Source organism: Xiphophorus couchianus, chromosome 14, assembly GCF_001444195.1.
Source record: "Xiphophorus couchianus chromosome 14, X_couchianus-1.0, whole genome shotgun sequence".
NCBI classification, from domain to species: domain Eukaryota; kingdom Metazoa; phylum Chordata; class Actinopteri; order Cyprinodontiformes; family Poeciliidae; genus Xiphophorus; species Xiphophorus couchianus.
This window is the reverse complement of record NC_040241.1, coordinates 1,450,561-1,471,837: the sequence shown is the minus strand read 5'-3', so window position 1 is coordinate 1,471,837 and position 21,277 is coordinate 1,450,561. Positions and strand designations below refer to the sequence as shown.

Sequence of the window (21,277 nt, the reverse complement as noted above, 5' to 3'; positions counted from 1 at the left end):
TAGTTTTATGGATCAAAATAAAAAATCTACATTCATAAGATCAGTGTGTAATTAATGTAATTAGGTTTTTCATTTTCTAATAGACTTCATTCTTAGTGCAGAGGCATCCAAACCTTGTCAAAAGTACTCAAAGGCATTAATAAAATAGCATCTTTTAGAAAAGAAATTTTTGTGCCACATTATGCAGGCATGCAATAATATGAGTCATTTTTCTGTTTTTGGCTAGTTAAATTTTCAATAAAATACTAGTTAAAGTCATCTTGTGTAGGAAAGGGATGTGTGAATCCTAACTCCAAAATTTAAAGTGTTTTGTATGGAAGGCCATTTCTGCCATAAAAGGAAAAAAAACCCCCCATCCAACAGGAAGTTCTAATTTTACGATTTAAAGTCAGAACGATAAGATGCCGTAGAGAAACAGTGCGACCGTCTCATAATTATGATTTTGGATGTCAAAATTATGACTTTGCTTTCATGGCAGAAATAGACTTTCACAGATGTGCAAATTAGAAAAATCTAGAAAACATTTAATCCTCCCTCAGCAATAAGAGCAGGATTTGGTTAACACTCTGAAAACATTTAATGCATTTAGCCAATTTTAATAAAAATACTACTAAAAACAAATTTAAAAAAATTATGATGCACCGTCTGGTTTTTGATGAAAATCAACACGACTTAAGTAGAGCAGATATTTTCCTTTAAGATTTTAATTTGTACTATTTCACTCTAATTGTTTATAAACCAGCAGACGTCACAGAACTGTTGGGATTCATTTATTGACAGGAACAATGAAAAAATGATTCCCTTTGCTGGAACTGGTTTCTACTGTGAACGGCACAGCGGATCACTACATGGTCATTCGGTCGGAACTGAAAACATGAGGACGCAGTCTGTTGCTATGGATACTGATGGTATACAAAACACATTTTGCTTGTACAGTTTCATGTCATCGCCAAAGTGGGAACCGGAACATACCGGGCCGCGCGTTAAGGCAACAGAATCTTAAACTCCCCCAGAACATTTGAGTCTCTTTCAGAACCTTATTGGTTCTGATGGAACTGGATTTCATGGATTAGTCTTCATCTAACTGCAGTGAACTTCTGCCGTTTCCTCTCTGTGTTGTTGGTCCGTTTTACAGTAGATGGAAGTCCAGCAAAAAAATAAAAAAATCACCAAAATCAGACACTTTCAAGGTTTTTTTTTTGATCCCATTGTAAAGAAAACGTGTTGAAGCAACAGCTGCCACATTGTCGACATAAACAGGAACATAAACGCACTGAAAATGATCTTTAGTGGTAAACAAACAAAAACACTCCGGTGGTGTCAAAATGAGAAGTAAAACATCATGGAGCAGCACACACTGTAAAACACACAGAGTTCATCTTCCGATTAAACAACTCAGGACTGGAAAAATAAAACCAGAGTTCTTTTTACTCCGACTGAAAACCGGGTCGTCCCAAAGGTTATAAAAAATATTTTATTTTCAATACTTTTAAGAGAAACCAAAAACAGACTCCAGCATTTTTTTTCTTTTCAGATGTGGAACGTTTGGATTTTATCTAGAGATAAAACCCAAACGTTGGCTAAGCAGCTAAAAAGTTCAGATTTTACACTTAAATGGTAAATAAATAAATAAGTGAAATTGGGGAATTTGAGTACGGAAAAACTGTTATGCTGGGTTGCTTTTTTAAATTTATTTAAAAGAATGACAGTTTGAAACTAAATGCGTAGAAAGCCTCTGCTGCTTGGTCTTTAATCAGGAAATAATGATCACATGGAGTCCAGGTGAAGCTGCAGGCTGGGAAAGAAAGTTGAAACACACTAAAAAAAAAAAAAGGCACCTCACCAGTAAAAGTGATGAGGAAATAAAATCAGAGATAAACAATCATGGTACTGATTAGTCAATGTCTCAAGATGTCTTTAAACCAACAATACACACTTTAGCCACCAGATGGCAGTATTTACCATCAAATTAGCTTGTAGTGCTTAGAAATCCTGCTGTAGTACCTGGTTCATTCAGCGTTACTTCCTGTTCAAATCATTACAAAACAACAATGTACAAATAAAAAAAATACAAAAATATTTGTCTTAAAATAAACACTGTGAAGCGACGAAAACCCAGAAAACTGACGTGGTTTCAGAATGATGTACGGATTGTTCTGGACTGAAAGTCCTGAAATGTTTCTCTGTTCCACTGGAACAACGTGCTGAACAGAAACCAGTTTAACTTAACATGAAAACTAATATTGGATGTGTTTTTAGACAAACTGACAGCCACTTCCTCAAGGAGTGTGGAGGTGCTTTACCGTGCCGTTTCTATGGGAACTACACCAGACTCCTGAGGAGAAAGGACAGGGCGGCCCCGATGGACAGACCCAGGGCCAGGAAGAAGGTCATCAGGGCTCCTGCAGTCTCTGCATCTTTAGGCTCCACCAGTCTGGAGAGACGCCACAAAACCAGAAGATTTTAGCCGCCAGTCACTAAAGACGATGTTATTCAGAATGTTAACATAACTAAAACATGCATACGTTCTCAATTATGTTGCACATAATAAGATTTTCCATTCAGTTTGATTTCAAGAGGGCCGTGTAGTGACAGAAGCAAAAGTCGTGCTCGAGAACTACAGAGGCGACTTTAGGGTTTATGTTTTACTAAACGTTCTTAAAAATGATCAACCATCTTTGTTTTTGCTTCTTTCTCCCTTTATTTTTTGAGCTAATCAAATAAATCTTAGTATCAGACAGGAGTAACCTTATAAAGAGGAGTTCTCAAATGCCTTGTTAAATCATGAATTAGCTGCAACCTTCCCAAGTCACACAAAGACCTGATGAGTCAGACCAACACAATGAAGAGAATCACACACACAGAACCAGTCTGACTGTCTAAAGTTCAAATGTTTTGTTTTTTTAGGTGATGCAATAACTAAATTCCAGAACAGGTAAGATCAGAACAAGACAAAGAATGATGGTGGCGGAGTTGTGAACCAAGTGGGGGGTCAGAGGTCAGCCGCCTGCTGCGGTGTACTCACTGCGGCGCGTAGGACATGGAGAGGCACACGGAGTAACCGCTGGACACGGAGAAGAGAATCATGATGAGGGTGAAGACAACGTCGTGGGAGAAGATGACGGGCAGGTGGGAGCGCTGCTGGACGTTACAGAGCATCAGCAGGGGGATGAAGATCACCCTGGAGACCACCAGGGCCGGGAACACACGAGACTCTTTACCAGGCTGCAGGGGAGGAGGGAGAGAGGAAACGTTCAATTCATATATAATCCTCCCACCTGGGTTGGATGGAACTGTATTAAATATGCGCACTTTTCTGATTCACATTTGTTAAAACTAATAACAATTATTCATCATTTTCCTTCGTGTTGGTCACAGAAATGAGGATGAAATTCTACAAACACGCTGGAACATTTTTTTTTTTTTCAAACTTTGTTTATTTGGTTTTTAACAGGAATTGCATAGCCATACATTTACAATGTGATACATATAAAACAAACCATACAATTCCCTTAAGTTATAAAAAACAAAACAAAAAAACACAACTAAACGACCTCCAATCACTCCCAGGCAATAAGAAAAAGTCATAAGAACAAGGACACACGCAAGAAAAAAAAATGTTTTGAAATAAATAAAAATTAAGATGCATTCTGCCACACCCAAAGAAAGTACAGTTTGCGCCCAGGAAAGTAAATATGGAACCATAAGAAAAGGAAAATCCGAGAAAAAGGACACAGGATGAGCAGACAAATACATACATGAAGGACTAGACTGGGACAGAATGGAAATTAACTTGACCAACCAATCGTAGCAATGGCTGCCAGATTTCTGCAAATTTGTCAGAGGAACCCCGTAGTGACATCCTAATTTTTTCAAGTTTAAGAAAATAAACAATATCCCTCAACCAAAGTATGAAAGAAGGAGGTTGTGGTGATTTCCATTTAAGAAGAATTATCCTCCTTGCAATAATGGTCATAAAGGACAAAGAATTTTCTTGGGAAGAGGACAAAGGAGATGGCCCCGAAAACACCCCAAACAAAACACTCAGGGGGTTCGGATCAATTTTTCTGCCAACCACATCTGATATAACAACAAATATCTCTGTCCAAAAACTCTTCAGCTGGGGGCACAACCAAAACATGTGTATAAGGTTTGCAGGAGACTGTTGGCATCTATCACAAACTGGGGAAACCGTGCTATAAAATTTAGACAGACGAGCCCTGGTATAGTAAACGCGGTTGTTACGGCCAGTGGCTTTTTTTTTTTTTTCTAACAGTTTAGAGGTTTTATTGTTTGGGTTCAACAAAAATAAAGGGGGTAAAATTAACAATAGTCAAAATGTAGAGACTAACAAAAAGGGTACTAAACAAAACAAAGCCCCAAAACAATCAGTTGTAAATCAAAGAACTTAACCAAACAAAAGTAGACTTTCAGAACAGGGTACACAAAACAACCTACAAATCTCTAACAGAGACCCAAAGATCCCACACAGGGACAAAGTGAGTGACACAAGCTATCCAAGCTAACAAAGGTTGTCAGAGCTATCAAAACAAGGTTACAGCAGTCAAACCCCTAACAAAGTGGCAAGCTGTCTAAACAAGGAAACAGCCGCGCCTTCTCCCAGGATGTCCTTGGTTCTTAAAGGGAGGCCTCAACAGTGATTGGTGGAGCCGGCAATTGATGACCCAATCACGGTAGGCCTCAGGATGTGGCACAGGACAAGCAGGGCAGCACCCACTTCCAGGTGGAGTCAATCTGATTAGCCACTGAAAAACAACAAACACAGAAAAAAAAAAGCCACTGGCCGTAACAGCGGTGCACACGCTTGCATTGAATAAGACAGTGCCTAGCACATATAGAAGACTTATGTACCCGTATTAAGATACGTGACCAAAGCTCGTCAGGGATAGCCTCTCCTATATCCTCCTCTCAGAGGGCCTTGATTGAGCCTAAAAACTCAGAGCGGATCGAAGCTATGCGGGTATAAAGAATTGAAATAGATCCTTTCAGCCTAGGAATGGGCAAAAGCAAGGAGTCAAGATCAGAGTCCTCAGGCAGCCTAGGAAAAGTGGGAAAATTACTATGAACAAAGCTGCGCACCTGTAAAAATCTGAAAAAGTCTCGAGATGGAAGAGTAAATTTGGCAGAGAGTTGTTGAAAGGTAGCAAAGACACCATCAATAAATAAATCCCTAAAGGTCTGAATGCCAAGGTTTGACCAAATCACAAAAGTTTTGTCTGTGAGAGAGGGAGAAAAGACATGATTGTTTGCGATAGGAGCATATGGAAAAAGGAGTTGTAGACCAAAATAATGCCGAAATTGAGTCCAAATCTTAAGAGAGGTTTTAACTACGCTATTCTTTGTGCAAGCAACAGTCGAAGATTTAATTGGTGAATACAATAGAGCTGCGAGAGACACAGGTTTTGCCGAATTCGTCTCTATTACAAGCCAGTCAGGAGAGGATGGGCCACACCGAAGCCAGGCTGTCAAAACCCCAATATTGGAAGCCCAATAGTAGTACCTGAAGTTCGGTAAGGCCATCCCCCCAAGTGGCTTAGGTCTCTGTAAATATTGTCTAGACAATCTAGGGACCTTCCCCTCCCAGAGAAAATCTGAAACAAGAGAATCTACCCGACCAAAAAAGGAATTGGTTAAAAAAATTGGGACACATTGAAAAAGATACAAAAAACGGAGGAGAACATTCATTTTGACACAGTTAATTCGAGCTACCAGAGACAGTTTAAGTAAGGACCAGCGCTCAAAGCCTTCTTTAACTTTCAACGGCAAGGGAGAAAAGTTAGCATTAAATAAGTCCTCATACCTATGCGTAACTCAAACTCCAAGATATGTGAAACTGTCATTGGCTGCTTTGAAAGGAATGCCATGCAGCGGAAGAGCCCAGGCCGCTGAGTTAATAGGAAACAATTCACTTTTACCCAGATTCAGCTTATACCCAGATAACAAAGTCTGAAAGCAGGTGCAAAGCAGCAGGAATAGAGTTGTGCAGATCTGAAACGTATAAAAGTAAGTCATCAGCGTAAAGTGAGACCTTAACTTCCAAACTATAACGTCGTATGCCCACAATAGTGGGACTCGAACGAAGCATGATGGCAAGCGGCTCAATAGCCAGGGCAAATAAAAGGGGACTCAATGGGCATCCCTGTCTTGTAGAGCGATGAAGGAGGAAGTACTCCGACCGAGTGTTGTTAGTCCTAACCGAGACCTGTGGGTTAGAATAGAGTAACTTAATCCAAGTCAAAAAAGCTTCACCAAAACCAAACTTTTTGACAATATAAAAGAGGTAAGACCACTCAACTCGGTCAAAAGCCTTTTCAGCATCGAGAGAGATCAAGGCTTCGGGATTGTTATGGGATGAATCATTGTAAATAACATTAAAAAGCCTCCTAACATTAGAAAAAGAATGTCTATTTTGAACAAACCCGGTCTGGTCTAAGTGAACTACTGTAGGCAGAACACACTCAAGATGCATAGCCAAAACTTTTGATAACAGTTTAAAGTCGGCGTTTAAAAGGCTTATCGGCCGATAGGATGAACAACAAAGAGGGTCTTTGGCTTTTTTCAAAAGAAGGGAGATGGTGGCCTGATTAAGAGTCTCGGGCAGGACTCCAATAACAAAAGCATTTCTCTTATACATTTCTAATAAGAGTGGTGCAAGTTTATCCCAAAACGCTTTATAAAACTCAGAGGGGTACCCATCAGGGCCCGGGCATTTTCCTCCCTGAAGAGATCGCATAGCCGCATTAAGTTCTGACAAAGTAATAGGTCTACCCAGGTTAACCGCCGTTTCCTGATCAACAGTAGGCACTTCCAATTTGGCGAAAAAATTATCCAAGTCAGCATCTGTGGATGTGGATTCAGATGAATACAATAACCTATAAAATTTCTCAAAAGCAAGATTAATCTGACAGGGATCTGTCGTCACACCTGTGTCAGTTTGAATGTTGATAATCTGACTCGATGCAGACACCTGGCGGATTTGGTGTGCCAACAATTTGCTGGCCTTATCACCGTGTTCGAAAAACTGTGCCCCGGACCGCAACATAAGTTCTGTAGTGCGGTGGGTCATGAGTATATCAAATTCGGATTGCAGTGAAAGACGCTCTTTATACACATTTGGGGAAGCACAGACCGCGTACATATTATCAAGTTGCGCAATTTGTCGTCTTAGGGTATTCAACTTCTCATTCCTTAATTTATTCTCGAAATGAATAAAAGAAATGATCTCTCCCCTAATAAAAGCCTTCAATGATTCCCAAAGAAGGGAGGGAGAGATACCCGGTGCTCTATTTGTTGTCAGAAAAAAATCTATCTGTTTCGAAATGTAGTCAATAAAGCTAGTGTTTGAGAGAAGACGTGTTTAACTGCCGTAATGGACGTTGGGATGATAACATGCCTAATTGAACATCCATCAAAAGCGGGGCATGGTCAGACAAAACGATGGCATCATATCTACACAAGGACAAGGATGGTACCAGCCTATTATCAATAAGAAAAAGGTCAATGCGAGTGAATGTACGATGTACAGGTGAGAAGAAGGAGTACTCCCTTTTCAAAAGATTAAGAAAACGCCACGCATCAGATACTGCAAACTCCTGCATAAATGAATGAATTGTTTTGGCCGATCGAGAGAGCACGGCCGGCTTGGATGAAGAACGGTCGCATGTCGAGTTGAGCCAACAATTGAAATCTCCGCCTAATATTAAATAATGTGTTGACATATCCGGAAGTTCAGAGAAAAAGCATCTATAGAAAGCTTCATCATCCCAGTTGGGAGCATAGACATTAGCTAATGTAACACGTATATCCCTAATTGAATCTGTGACAATAACCTATCTACCATTGTGATCAGAAATAATTTGATCACAAGTAAAAGGGACAGATTTGTGTAAAAGAATAGCTGCACCCCTGGCCTTAAACACGCTGGAACATTTGATGCATATTCTACATGTTTGTCTTTCCAGCATCGTGTTTGAATTTATAAAGAGAACGAGAGGAAAAAATAGTGGCTAAAGCTGGATAAATTATTGAGAGTCTAAATTTTAAACTCTCTAAAAGCTGACAAATTAACTCAAATTCAAAAATAAAATTATTAAATATTGTCATAACTCATGTCAATAAGTATCTTCTAAGAGTTACTGTGGATGATGATGATGCTGTGAGGAGGAATATTCTCCAGTTGGAATGTGTTCCTGCATTGAACATGAAGAGACTGTTGCTATATTTCAGTCACAACTAGCAGTTCAACTTCCAGGCACCAGAGGTTATAATCCAAGGTCACAAGTCCTGGATGACATCATCAATTGCTAGCTAGCTGTGCTAATAATAATAATACTAATAATAAGCCTCCTTTGCCTTTGCTGCTTCTCTTTAAATGTACAGGTAGGAAGTTATGATGGAACTTTTGTTCTCCTAAATTCACTCTCACATCAATCGTCACGCTAAGACTGAGCAACACGTCGGTTAAGGTTCCCTGATTGGTTGAGGTCATGTTGTGTTCGTAGGAATATAAACTGTCAGTAAGCTAAAAATAGAAACCGACGAGCTGTTAGCATTTGCATGGGGTTTGAATGCTATTTACAGCGACATTCTTCTCTTTTAGCACACTGTACAGGCAAAAAAAAAGAAGAAAAAAAAAGAACTGCCCCCACCAATATGTGTCTAAACACCTTATAAGGACATTTAGGACAAAAGTCCCTGCCATTCGCTCTGAACCAGCAGCTCCGGGAGGAGAAAAGCTGCCGTACTCCAGGCTTCGCTCCCGTCTTTTTAAGGATGTTTATTGGTCCCTGGACGTTATGCTGCCAACGCTTAGCTTCCGTCAACAACTCAGGCGGAAGTGAGAGCGCTGCGCAACGCAAGTAACGACCCGGCCGGAACACGGTGCATTAAATAACAAGACACAACTTATCGAAGCTTCGAGGCAGGCAAGTTTTCCTCGAGGAATTTAAATAATCGAGGTACTCGAATAACTCGAGGAATCGTTTCAGCCCTAGTTGGAGGCTCACCCAGCGTATCCACGTAGTGATGGTCCGGCCTAACCAGTCGCTAATGTTGAAGACCAGGAAGCAACACACCCCGATGAAGTAGTGTTCTGAGAGAGGAGAGACAATTTAAGGGAGGCAAACGACAGTAAACCGGCTCCATGTTGAACGCAGATCTTCTCTGAATCAGCGCTGCTCACTCTTACCCCATTTTCCATTTGGGAATGCTGTTCGGACATCGACAGTGATGGCGGGGAATACGGACAGCGTGACGGTGAACGCAAACGTCACGCAGAACGCCATCACCCAAATCTGAGACGTAAAGAAATGAAACGGTTTGTACGTTTGAAGAAGCAGCAAAGAGAAAACGGGAGGTTCCCAGAATTTCATCCCGTACCTTTTTTAACACCTCCAACACCGAGGCTTTTTCTGCAGAGCTGTTGGCCTGTTCGCTCCTGTCTGGACTGGTTTCCAGCTTGGCCTCGTCCCGACTGCTGCTGCTGCTGCTGAGGGCTACGGTGGCCACCGTGCCGTTAAGTTGGCCATTTAGCTTCCCGTTCTCCAGAGAGGTTCCGTCTGCAGTTCAGAGCATTCTGGTCAAGATTTCGTTCTGCTTACAGCTGTAACTAACAGCGCATTCACACCAGTTCTGTCTGTCCACTTCGGTCCAACTCCAGTCCGTTTGTCTAAAACATCCGGTTTGTGAACGAGTAACTGAACTCTGAAAAACGCTCAAAAAATACAAATCTAGGTCTCAGTTCGGTTGAAGTGAACTCTGGTGCGGTTCGAATGCATATGCGAACGCCGACTAGTCCACTTCCAAAAGCAGGAGGTGGACTACAGCGCAGGGCATTCTGGGTAATTACAACCAAGACAAACATGCTAATTTAGCGCTAGCAGGAAAAATGGCTCCCAGTTTTTTTTTTTTTCCAAACACAAGAGAGAAATCCTACAACTACTAAAATCTGACACCACTTCATTTTATGAAGAAGAGAGTTGCGCTAAATGTCTTCCTCAGAGGTTTTCATGTCATTTCTTTCAGTGGTTTTTGGTGCAGCGCCACCACAGGCGAGAAAATGAACAAGTTTTTCAAACCTTTTTGTTGGCGTGAAAGAAAACCACACCAGCAGAATATTTGACAAACGTTGCAATTTTGTTCCCTGTCAACCATCAGGTATGAAAACATCATGATTCTCCAAAACACTGACTCAGCCAGCTGAATAAAAATACACACACTTTATTTTTGAGGTATTAATTTGGAAAAAAAAAAAGAAAAAAGTGAAGTTTTCTTCCACTTCACTTATGGTCTGGCTCATAAAATGTCACTAAAATATATTCAAGTTTATGGTTGTAAGGAGACAAAATGTGGAAAAAGTTCTGTTATCTTCCATACCAGTTGGGTTTATCATATCCTTTATTTCCTGTGTCTAATTCATCAGTGGAGGCACCTCAGGGCTCGAAGCAGGACGGAAAATGTGAGTGTGTGAGTGAGTGTGTGTGTGACAACTAACAGAGCCGTCTTTGTCTGGCTTTTAACTGGATAAGCGGAGAGTCAACAAACCTAATGAGATAATATTCCAACGAATTGATTTGATTCAGTCACACTGTGAAGCACATTTATCGCCCTAAACAAAGTCTCACCAGTCAGCAGTTTGTCCGTTGTGCCTTCTTCATACTTGCTGCTTCTGTTCAGGTAAAACCGAGCAAACTCCTGCAGAGAAACAACAATGGAATTTCAAACAAGCCCAGACAGCACTATAAAAACACGGCAGAGCTGAATTAATCTACGCAGGTTCTCAGGCAGACGAAGCAGCTTTTACTGTCGTAAAATGACAACTTAAAGGTTGCAGTCTGTGTGTCGTACTGACCGTGCGTGGCAGCAGCAGGTAGCTCAACAGAGTGAGCAGAGTTCCCACACAGGGCGTGATAAAGTAACCCAAGGCTGCAGATGCAGAGTCCGCATCACCTGCGTCACAACGGGGAACAGAACGAGACTCGGCATGAAATGCGTCCTTGGAAATGAACCGATGTTAATCAGGGTTCACAGGCTTTTCCCCACAGCAACTTTCATGCATTTGCAAGGCAAGTTTTCAAACTTTGGAGATGAAAACAATACAAATGAACTAAGAGAAAAAAAGACAGTTTCAGTTCATTATTATGTAATATCATTTATTAGATATCAAAAATGTCTTGTGAGTATTCTATGTTCTACAGCAGAGGTAAGGTAAACTAAAATATATATATAAAAATGTATGTCTCTCTTACAAACACCCTGTAAACCTGACTGGTTCGAGCAAAAAAAAAACAAAAAAAACAATTTGACAAAAAAACCCCAAAAAACTCTTAACATGTATTTGTGGCCTGGTTCTTAGAGGAACCATCTTAGTTCACTTGAAACAAGACAAAACTAACTTACAAGTAACATTTCAGCAAGCTATAGGAGCTTGATTTAATTCAATAATTAATTCATTATTTTTAATTGATTTTTTAAAAATATAGACATAAGTGAAATAATCTGCCAGTGGAACAAGTCATTTTTCTTATAATTTAAAATGTCTAGTTCCACTGGTAGATTATATCACTTATAAATAGTTCTTTTTGATCAATATTAACGAATTATTGACTATTAAGTATTGTTACTTATGAGATAGTTTTGTCTTATTTGAAGTGTATTAAAATATTTTTATACTAGAAACTAGACTGGAAATACTTGTGTCAGGTCTAAATACCTATTAAAGACAAATTAAACAAACACAGGAAAGACAAGAGAGTTAGATTCTTTGTACTCGCGAGGAGAACAGACAGAGATGTGCTTTCAGTTACAATCTCCTACCACTCTGAAAACACATATGCCTGCTCCTCTCTTTATTGCTTTTAGGAATCCTCTCACATTGGGCGCTGCAACTCTCAAAGGGCGGGAGAAACAATTCATCACATAGTTGCAGCGCTAAATGACAATCACTAGTCAGACACAGGTTACCTAAACACTAGAATATTGTTGTTTCAGGCATGGGGTTGAGCAGGGCACGTTGTATATCTTCAAGGCGATGGCTTTATAGCTCTCTAAAGAACAAAGGAGAGCAGAGTTTCTTGCAGGGCAATAAACTCTGCTGGGAGTAGTTGTCACTTCTATCTCCCAGGGAGGCCTCAGGAAGGAATCAAAGTTATTGAACACACAGAAACATTACTTATACTAAGAGTAAAAGAGAAAAAGCATATAAGTAAACATTATCTAAATGTAACTACAAGGCTACATGATACAACGAATATATAATACTAGTAATACAATTTACCCAACAACTTGGTAAGATTTTGTGCTTTTGCAGTGTGAAACAGGAAATGTTTAGTCTGATTTAACTTCAGAAGGTGTGAAAAAAAACGTCTATTTGTGTGTGAAAATATCAAGTTGCAACTGTGTTGAAAACACCTACATGAAATCCAAGCACTTTCAAGGATTTCAGGCGCCCGTTTATAGCGGCTTTACTACGTTGCTAGGCAACAGAGTGATGCGTTTGTGTGTGTGTGGGGGGGGTGGCTCACTGGCTGTGGCGAGCAGCATAGCGATGGCGGCGAAGGTCCCGGCGAGGCCCTGGCCGCTCATGAATACGGCGCTGTACTTCTGCGGCAGCAGGCCGACCAGGCCGAACAGGCTGCCCTGCAGCACGGCGCCGAACGCTGCGGACCAGCAGCACCATCACAACGTGTACAAAAACAAAAACTGGTGCTTCTAGACAGCCTCCACACAAAGAAACTCACAGTTGATGAACCAGATGATCGCCATGGTGACGGAGAAGAAGAGATCCTGATGCATGTCCACTTTCACCAGGACTGCGGTGAGGATGAAGAGCAGCAGGATGAAGACGAGGCTGCCTGCGATGCGGATGGCCTCCGATATCCTGGAACGGAAAACAATTTGGTGATCGGGGTCGCAGGTTACCACCAGGTTACCACCAGGGCGGTGCTGCCTGTTAGTGCTGACCTCTGGTACATGAAGGAGTTGAGCAGGGTGAAGACCAGCAGGGGCAGCTGGGACAGAAAGGTCATCCAGTTGTTGAAGTGATACTCCTTCCTGACCGCCGTCCCGTTCGTCAGCTCAGTGTTGTTGAGGCGGCTTTGGAAGTACTGCCAACAGAGAGCAGGAGTCAAATCAGACCCATTTATTTATACTCGACATGTGGAAACAGAGCTGGGCTTTTACTAGGCCGCTCCAACATACGGATGTGCTTTGATCTACATCATTCTGTTGTACCTCTGGCTTAATGTTTAGAGTCGTTCTGCTGCTGGAAGGTGAAGCTCTGATCCAAAAACAAACATTTTTTTAAGCAGGTTTTCCTCCAGTATTCTATTCAAAAATACTTTATTGATCCCGAAAGGAAATCAAATCCAACTCAAATCATCCAAGTATATTCAAAGAGTCATTGTGGAATGAAGGATGTCCACAAGCAGTCAGTGTTGGAGTGAATGTAAAGGAGCCTCTGACCAAAGACTGCTGCTGTATAAAAGTCTCATCATTGTTATCGACAGGCTAATTAGTTGTGACGCGATTGATTGACTTCTCTAGCAACTACCTTGACAAATCCAGCTGCTCTTTTTCAAAATAGGGACCAGCAACAAATCTAGAGACTTTTCATAAAAACGACTAGCGACAAACCTAGCAACTTATTTATCTCTGTTATTGGATACGTTGGAAACAATATGTTAAAGAACCAATCATAATTTTCCCTAAAATATGACCGGAACACTAAAGGTGTATTGTGACCTTATAGCACCTGACAGCATCAGTTATTTATAAAAAAAAAAAAAAAACTAATATCAGTATTGACCATAATTGGAAAGTCAGGTTTTAGTGGCTGGAATAAAAATAAAATGTACATTTTCAGACGAGATAACAATTATTCTGACCATTGGACAAATATGTAAATCATAATATTTAGTGGTGAACTGATTGCAGTTTTCTGGCCGGTTTTATATCTCTGAAAAGCCTGACCTGCTGATTCTGATTTAGGCCAACACACATTACAGCTTTTTGTCTGTTCTCTAATCAATTAATAATTAACTTATCCATGCGAACTTTTAACTTTTAACCATTTTAATAAAGTAAAACTGAAAGGTTGGAACTGGATATTATTTCGGGTTATTCTGGGTTAGCAAAAGACGCTCATTACTCCTTTCAGTTTGCATTGGTAAAAAAGAAAGAAAAGCATGCTCTCTCTTCCCTTCCCCTTCATCATGCAGCACGTCGTCAACAGAGACTGTGTTTTGTTCTGACTCATTTTGATCGAGACATTTTGTTCGAGATCTGCTAAAAAAAGAAAAAAAAAAAACATCTTTAATGTAACCAGAAACGCCTCTTGTGTCGTAGGAGCCATTTTCCAAAGCCATGTGTTGCGTTTGTCTGCAGCAGTCAGACGAAACGTTTGATAGCAGTTATGGCAACGTTGTTATCATCGGTTAAAATGTAACCAGCCTCTCGTTCTTTCCAGTGATTAACGGCTACTGTTTGACTTTTACAGCCTCTGCTGCTGATTGTTTTCTAAACTCGACTCCTGATGCACAACTTGCAGGATAATGCTGATAATAATCATTTTTGGTCTGATTGAGGACAGAGTCATTTACTGCTTGTTTTAAAACCCATTTCCTTTTCTAAGATCCCCCTCCTTCCATCTTCTCTAAGTAAAGCGCTGATGGACCCACATCCTTCTTTTCACATTCTGTCAAATATAGCATCGCTATGGAAACCGTTTCACTTCTTCTTCTTACCAGTGAGGCAGTCATGAAGAAATTCCATGGCAGCAGCGTTCCCAGGCCTAGAATGAAGAAAAAGATTCCCACCAAGCAGAACCTAGAGATTACGGGAGGAAACGGGGACAGAAAGACAGGAGAGAGAAAGATGGATGTAAAAGCAGAAGTTTCAGCAACAGACTCCATGTTGGTTTTATGAATAAGAGGAAGCGACGGTTTCACTCACCGGTCTTGTGGAGTGTCGGTTCGGCCTTTCATAGTGACGTTTGGAGTTTCTGCTGAAACCAGAGAAATGAAAACAAACACCACGATCCTGTGAGATGCTGAATATCGTAACAAAGTACTTATAGATTTTAAGGTTGAAATCTATTACCACTGAATGTTTGTAAAAAACAAAAGTACTTGCATATTTAGTTACTTAGTAATAAAGTTATCAAGATGTTTTCTGGTCAGTTACATTCTGCTATACACCAACTTTTTTTCGTCGGTGCACCCAAATTTTTTAACACATTATTTCTGGTACTTAATTCATCATGTTATAGATTGGGGTTTTTTTTTAAATTTATTTGGTCTTGCTTCATTCATGTGATTTTAATGCCTTTTTTACTGAAGATTTCATAAATAAAATGTAACATCATTAGGGGTAAACTGGTAAATTTGACCTGAATTTCTTTAATTTGTTTTTTTTTTTTAATGGCACATTCTGCAGATTCATCATTTAACCAGTTAAGCTTAGTTGATGCAATAATAGCAGATATAAAAAAATCATTCCACTCCTTTTTTAAATAAGAAACAGAGTGTTTTATTGCCTAAAATGCAGTAACAGCATTCCTTTAGTGAACGCTTGATTGGTTGGATGAGTCAGCAGCTATAAAATACGTCTAACATGTGAAAAGCTCAGAATGTTCTGCTACACTGCATCAATACAGTGTAGGAATGATCTGTTGACAATTTTTTGGATTCACTGATTAATAATTACATAGCAAAAGGTGCTTAATAGGAGATTTTTTTAAAACAGAATTTGAACCAAGTGAAGCTAAAACTGCCACTTGAGGACTTCTGGGTAGAACAGATTCACAGACAACGGCTTTTATTTGATATCTTATACAGTTTTGGCTCATCTACTGCTCTGAATACATTCCTCTTTCAGCAAATGTCCTTTTCTTGTCCAGTTAATAATCTATTACTAAATTAGTTGACATTTCAATAATCAATTCGTCATAATTAACCCAATTAATTGCCTCAGCCTTACATGTGAAACCGATCTCATCCACCGATCTTATCCGCCTCTGCAAATGTCTGAGAAATCAGCCGCTGTCCTCAGCCATCTCCTGTGAGAGAGGACTGACCAACAGACCCGCCTACCGCATCACGTCTGAATATGAGCGGTTAATTATGGTCAACCCACTGTTGCCGACTTAGCGACTTTTTCAAGAACAAAAAACTCCCCCAAAAAAAACTGGCATCGGCGAAGATCAAAATAAGCATCAGTCAGGAAACTGCAATCGGTGCATTTCTAAACATTATGTTTTACCCATTTCTCAAATTGTCAGAATAAATAGTTTTGTGTCCTACAATGTAAATTTTTCCACTACATCTACGTGTTTTTTCTATATTTCAGATCATACTTTATTCCAATGATCAAATCAAGTATCATTAACTTCTTCTTGTTGATTTAAACCTCTGTGAGACACTTTGTTACATCCGATTGCATTCAAAAGTGCTCTCTAAATAAAACCTGATGGATTTATCGATAGAGCAGAATCCCACTAACATCAGGAGTCAACATGTCCTCCAGTTAAAAAAGCAAACGGACTGAAGGTTCAATAACTTCCTGTTTGCTCCGACACCCCGAGGCTGGCAGCTGTAGCCCAGTCACTGGAAACACTGAAGTTCAGTCTGACCACTTTTGGTTTAGCTTTGAGCTGAACAGAACAAACGACATCAGCAGTCTGATGTTGTTCCTCATGAACACACATCGGTTGGGAAGCCATAGCTGAAAAAAAAGCAAAAACAAAAAATCCAACAACCTGATTTTTATTTGGTTGAGTTTCACAAAATCATCTGTTCTCGTCTCATTTGTCAGCATTCAGTTTTCCTGTTTCTAACCAACAAAAGTGTATGAGTCACAGTCATGGTAAAGTAAACGTGCATGTCTCAGTCACTCAAACACCACAGTGCACCACAGAAACACACACACACACACACACCATTATGGCCTTGGGATTCTTCACAAAACACCAGAATGTTTAATCAGAGTGACTCACAGTAGCTTTCCTTTAACAATAAGCAGGAAATAAGGTTATTCAGAACTCATAACATCAGTTCACAGCATGTCTGTCGAAGCCAAGTAGAACTAATTACAATGTGCTCGTAAATTATGAACCAGGGAAAAACAAAGATGATAAAAACTGCTGGTGTTCTAATAAAACATAAAGGCAGAAAGTCGCCGCCTCCGGCTTTAATATTCCCCAAAGCTTTGTCCTTCTGGAGCTAATGACAGAGAAATCCCACTGTGGATTAATGATACACTGTTCTACCAGGGGGACAGACAGACAGCTGTTTGTGTCTTTCAAGGACAAAGAGCCTCAAATGAGACAGTCTGAACGCATCCAACCCCTTTAAAAGCTGCTTAAAACACTTCCAGACCCTTTTTAAAAAAAACACTTCTGACCCACGTTATCTGTTTTACTAAAAGTAGTCAGAGCAAAGCAGAATTAATTACGTATTTTAAGCAGAATACGACAAACTATGAAATCCATGAAGATTTTTCCCCCCAAAATTTCACTTTTTCTGTTTTCATTTTTCTAAATTCCATTTTAGCTATTTATGAACCCAAACAGTATTTTATAATGATGTGAATGACTAAAAATGAACAAGTCAATAGAAAAAAGTCAACATTTATTGTTATTCTGTTTCACAATCAAACAAACTGCTGTAGTTCAGCAGAACAAGGTAACTAGCTGCAGCTAGCAAGTTAGCTTCTCCATGTTTCCGTGTAATCGTCGTATCTTTACGCCTCCGGTCAACTGTGTGCCGACAAAAAACTCTTTGAGTGATTCATTTATTTTCTTGGGAAGACGTTGGTGTTTCAGAGTTAGTTTTTTTTGCCAGAATGACTAATTCATTCTGTGTGTGTGGAAAGGAGAGGAGAGCCCAGCATAACGGCGGGTACGGAAACTAAATAACATCTATAGCAACAGACACTTAATCAATATCAATAGAAAATATGTCTGACAGAACGTTCAAAAATGTCACTGAACTTCCAATTCAGAACCACACAGCATTCTGGGGGATGTAGGCAAAGGCTTCAGCTGCTCTCACGGTGAGTTACGCAAGATGAGGACCATCAACTAAGTTTCTCGCCATTTGGTGACCGAGCAACAACCTGTTGAGTAACTTGCGAAGCGGCATTTTTGTGTTTCGCCACCACGCTTGACAAAAGAAAAACACAAAAAAACATTCGTGGCGTGAGAGGAGAAAGTGAGGAAAGCAGCTGGAGAGGAAATTAAGGATAAAGCAGAAAAAGTAACGTCTGGCAGCATTTCAGATTTTTAAAACAAAAATCTATAATGATCAATATTGACAATTATGGATAATCATAGCCATATCGCCAGGACCTACAGAATATCTTGCCCTTCTCGTCAATATCACCCAGTAATTTTATTGTGGATTCCATTTTGTTTATTCTGACTCCACTTCCTGCATCTGACATCATCGGATCCTACAGACCTGCTGGATTTCAAACTGACCATGTCAAGGTCAGCTGAACAAAATCTCACTGTCCATATTTGAATTAACTCTTTTCCCCCATAAACTGTAAAGATGTTTCTCCTCTCAATTTTCAAAGAAAGAAAAAAAACCAACTTGAGATTTCAGGCTGAATATTCATTGAATGTGAGAATCTCTCCTGTTATTTGTCTCTTTTCCTGCTCCTAGCAACAACAACATAACCTGAGCTAATCCTGCTTTTTGTTCTCAAACAACCAGAAACTTTGACCCAGTTAGCTTCTGTTGTTACATGAAGCAGATGACAAAAAGATCAACATGATCTCTTAATAAATCTGGATGAGATCCTCCCATACTTACCTTAAATGGGAGTTTGTTTCATGCCTGCACAGATCTTCCCTTCACACAAGTAAATAATAGAAAGCTTACAGTTGATTTCAAAGGATCACATTTGGGCTTTGAAATCATCCTACATTCATAACATTTTATACGACGTACTTTACATGTAACGTCTAAAATCTAGGACTGCGAGTTCAAATGAGAAACTTTCTAGTTATAATGAGAAATCCTCTCATTAAAACACATCTATTTTCTTGCCTACACAAGAAAGGTCACAACAGTAACGTCAAAAATATCATAAAGTGTCACCAAGATGAGAAAACAGAGTCAGAGGTCACACTACACTTTTCTGCTGTCCATCATTTTGACTGACGCCGTCAGAAATACTTCGTCACGTTCTACTTTTATCTGTCAATTTTAACTGATATCAACATGGGCTATTCTGTCACATTTAATATTCAACAAGTTGAACAGACAATCCAGACCCCGTCACACATTAATCAAGCAGATGAAGATAACTAACTTTTTCTCCGCAGTGATAAAAACCACCAACCGAACAGTTATCTTAATTGACTCCATATAAACAAAGTTTAGATTGGACCCAACCCGACTCGGACCGAGCCCTGAGACATTATGTCTGAGCCCAACCCAACTTTAATGGGAGGCTGGAGCCTGAAATAAACCTGTCCCAACGTATTCATTTAATCAAGGTTTTACTGCTTGGTTTGAATAATGGTGCTCTGACCATTATTCAAATGGTGCTCTGAAAACATCATTTGTTTAACATCTTCCAGTTCCAGTTCCATCAATTTAAAAAAAAGAAGAAAAAAACAGTCCAAACCCCTTCCATAATCATAACTTAGCAACTAAATCTGGATTTTTTTTTTATAACAGGGCTATCTGGAGATAGAAAACTTAAGATTACATTTATCCAATTGTATTAACTCATTTAAATTAGTTTTGCAGCATTTAGGACACTGTTGCATTTCTATCTTAACTATTAAATGTTCCCATGGATACCATGATATCTTGAAACTCTTTGTCATTTTTACCCAACATCATCAAACTGTCAGAATCTCATCAGGGTCCATGTCTACGTCACAGACATGTTGCTTGTAGTTTTAAAAACAGCCTTAATTTGAGCAACAGCTTCAAGCTTTAACAGTTTCCACGGCTTTGAACCCGAGATGAGATAAAAAATATCAGAGCTCATTAATTTGTCGCCTTCAAGTTTCAGAAAAGTTGCATCATCAGAAACATCCAGATGTGAACCAAGAGTTCAGATGTTTCACCATCATTGAGAGGCCTTGTTGCTTTTACTACGATGAGGCTAAACTGTAGAATAAACTTCATTTTAAAGTGAAAGAGTAATACTGAAGTTCCCATCTAATGATGGATCAATCAGATAGTTACTGTATGACTGTAAAAAGACTATCTGTAAGTAGGAATGCTAAAGAATCTTAATATCATGAGTTCTGACAAATCACTCTAACATCTTTATCAAACAAAGAACGTGTCACTGATGAGACATGTGCTCCTGTTAACTGTTTGAAATGGGCTAACAGGGCCCAGAAGTTTTCAAAGGATATTTTTGTAATGAATGCATGCTTTCATGAATGTATACAATATTCAAACATTTGGAAATTCTGATTTTATAATTATAAAGCTATCTCACCAGGGATGTTTTAAACTTGTTGGTGTGCCTATTAATTGTAATTTCTGTATGCGCACCTGTTCGGCCAATTTAGAAAAGTAACATTATCAGCTTCATCCACAAAATAATAACTTGGATGTTCATGTTAATTCATCCTAAATATGTTAATATCCATCAGTTCAAACACATAGTAATGAGTAATGAGGAACCTAAACCGTGAGATGTTTCATCAGCCAGACCACAGGAAACTAAATAACTTACTAATTTGACATTTTATGTAATATTTCTAATTAAAACTTAGTAGCTTCGCTGTAGCTCGTGTTTCCACACCTCTCTTAGCTAACATGATGCCTTAGTGTCAGAGACTCACCTTGAGGAAATGTTCCCGTTACTATGTCTCTATAATGTTCCCGCCGTCCATAGCGAGCTGTTGACTAAATACACGGTCTGATACGACTGAGTAGAAAATAAAACTATAAACTGTGTTTCTGTCTAAACACGTGGAGAAGAGACTGCGGCAGAATAAAACGCAGACTCCATTAACAGAGTGGACGTGGTTCAGCTAGCTCCTCCCACTTAATGACAAAAAATAAAAAAATCACTTCCGTTTGGCGGGCGAGTCACACAAAGCCACTAGCAGTTCAGTTTTACTAAATCCATTATAAACCAGTTTGGTCGGTCAAACCTATTCTGTTCATCACAGGAGGAAACCATAAAGCTCCGTACATTCAACGTCAGACATATGGGGCCCCTATGAGAGGCCCCCAGGGCCAAAACTATCAAACTCTCTTACATATACGGACGTTAACTT

General features: G+C 39.6%; 1 protein-coding gene across 5 annotated transcripts; it reads right to left on the bottom strand.

The window, feature by feature from the left end:
• Positions 1 to 628: 628 nt before the first annotated feature.
• LOC114157268 (equilibrative nucleoside transporter 2) lies at positions 629 to 21,053 on the bottom strand. Of its 5 annotated transcripts, none has more exons than XM_028038113.1 (13): positions 20,837 to 21,049; positions 14,971 to 15,022; positions 14,763 to 14,844; positions 12,982 to 13,124; positions 12,759 to 12,898; positions 12,543 to 12,677; positions 10,871 to 10,968; positions 10,644 to 10,713; positions 9,400 to 9,578; positions 9,209 to 9,314; positions 9,027 to 9,112; positions 3,026 to 3,225; positions 629 to 2,434 (listed from the first exon to the last, which is right to left on the bottom strand). In XM_028038113.1, exons 2-13 carry the CDS (start codon positions 15,000 to 15,002, stop codon positions 2,323 to 2,325), a joined length of 1,383 nt encoding a protein of 460 aa, XP_027893914.1. In that variant the 5' UTR covers positions 15,003 to 15,022; positions 20,837 to 21,049; the 3' UTR covers positions 629 to 2,322. The 5 variants fall into 5 exon arrangements, with proteins under 5 accessions (XP_027893914.1, XP_027893915.1, XP_027893916.1 ...); XM_028038114.1 differs by having other exon boundaries at positions 14,971 to 15,019; XM_028038115.1 differs by lacking the exon at positions 20,837 to 21,049 and adding an exon at positions 15,997 to 16,095.
• Positions 21,054 to 21,277: the final 224 nt, after the last annotated feature.

Coding starts and splice junctions, on each gene's coding strand:
- LOC114157268 (XM_028038113.1), bottom strand. CDS start 15,002: ATGAAAGGCCGAACCGACACTCCACAAGACCG. Junction 9,113..9,208: donor ATTCCCAAATGGAAAATGGG/GTAAGAGTGAGC, acceptor CTCCTCTCTCAG/AACACTACTTCATCGGGGTG. Junction 3,226..9,026: donor TCACTACGTGGATACGCTGG/GTGAGCCTCCAA, acceptor CCTCCCCTGCAG/CCTGGTAAAGAGTCTCGTGT.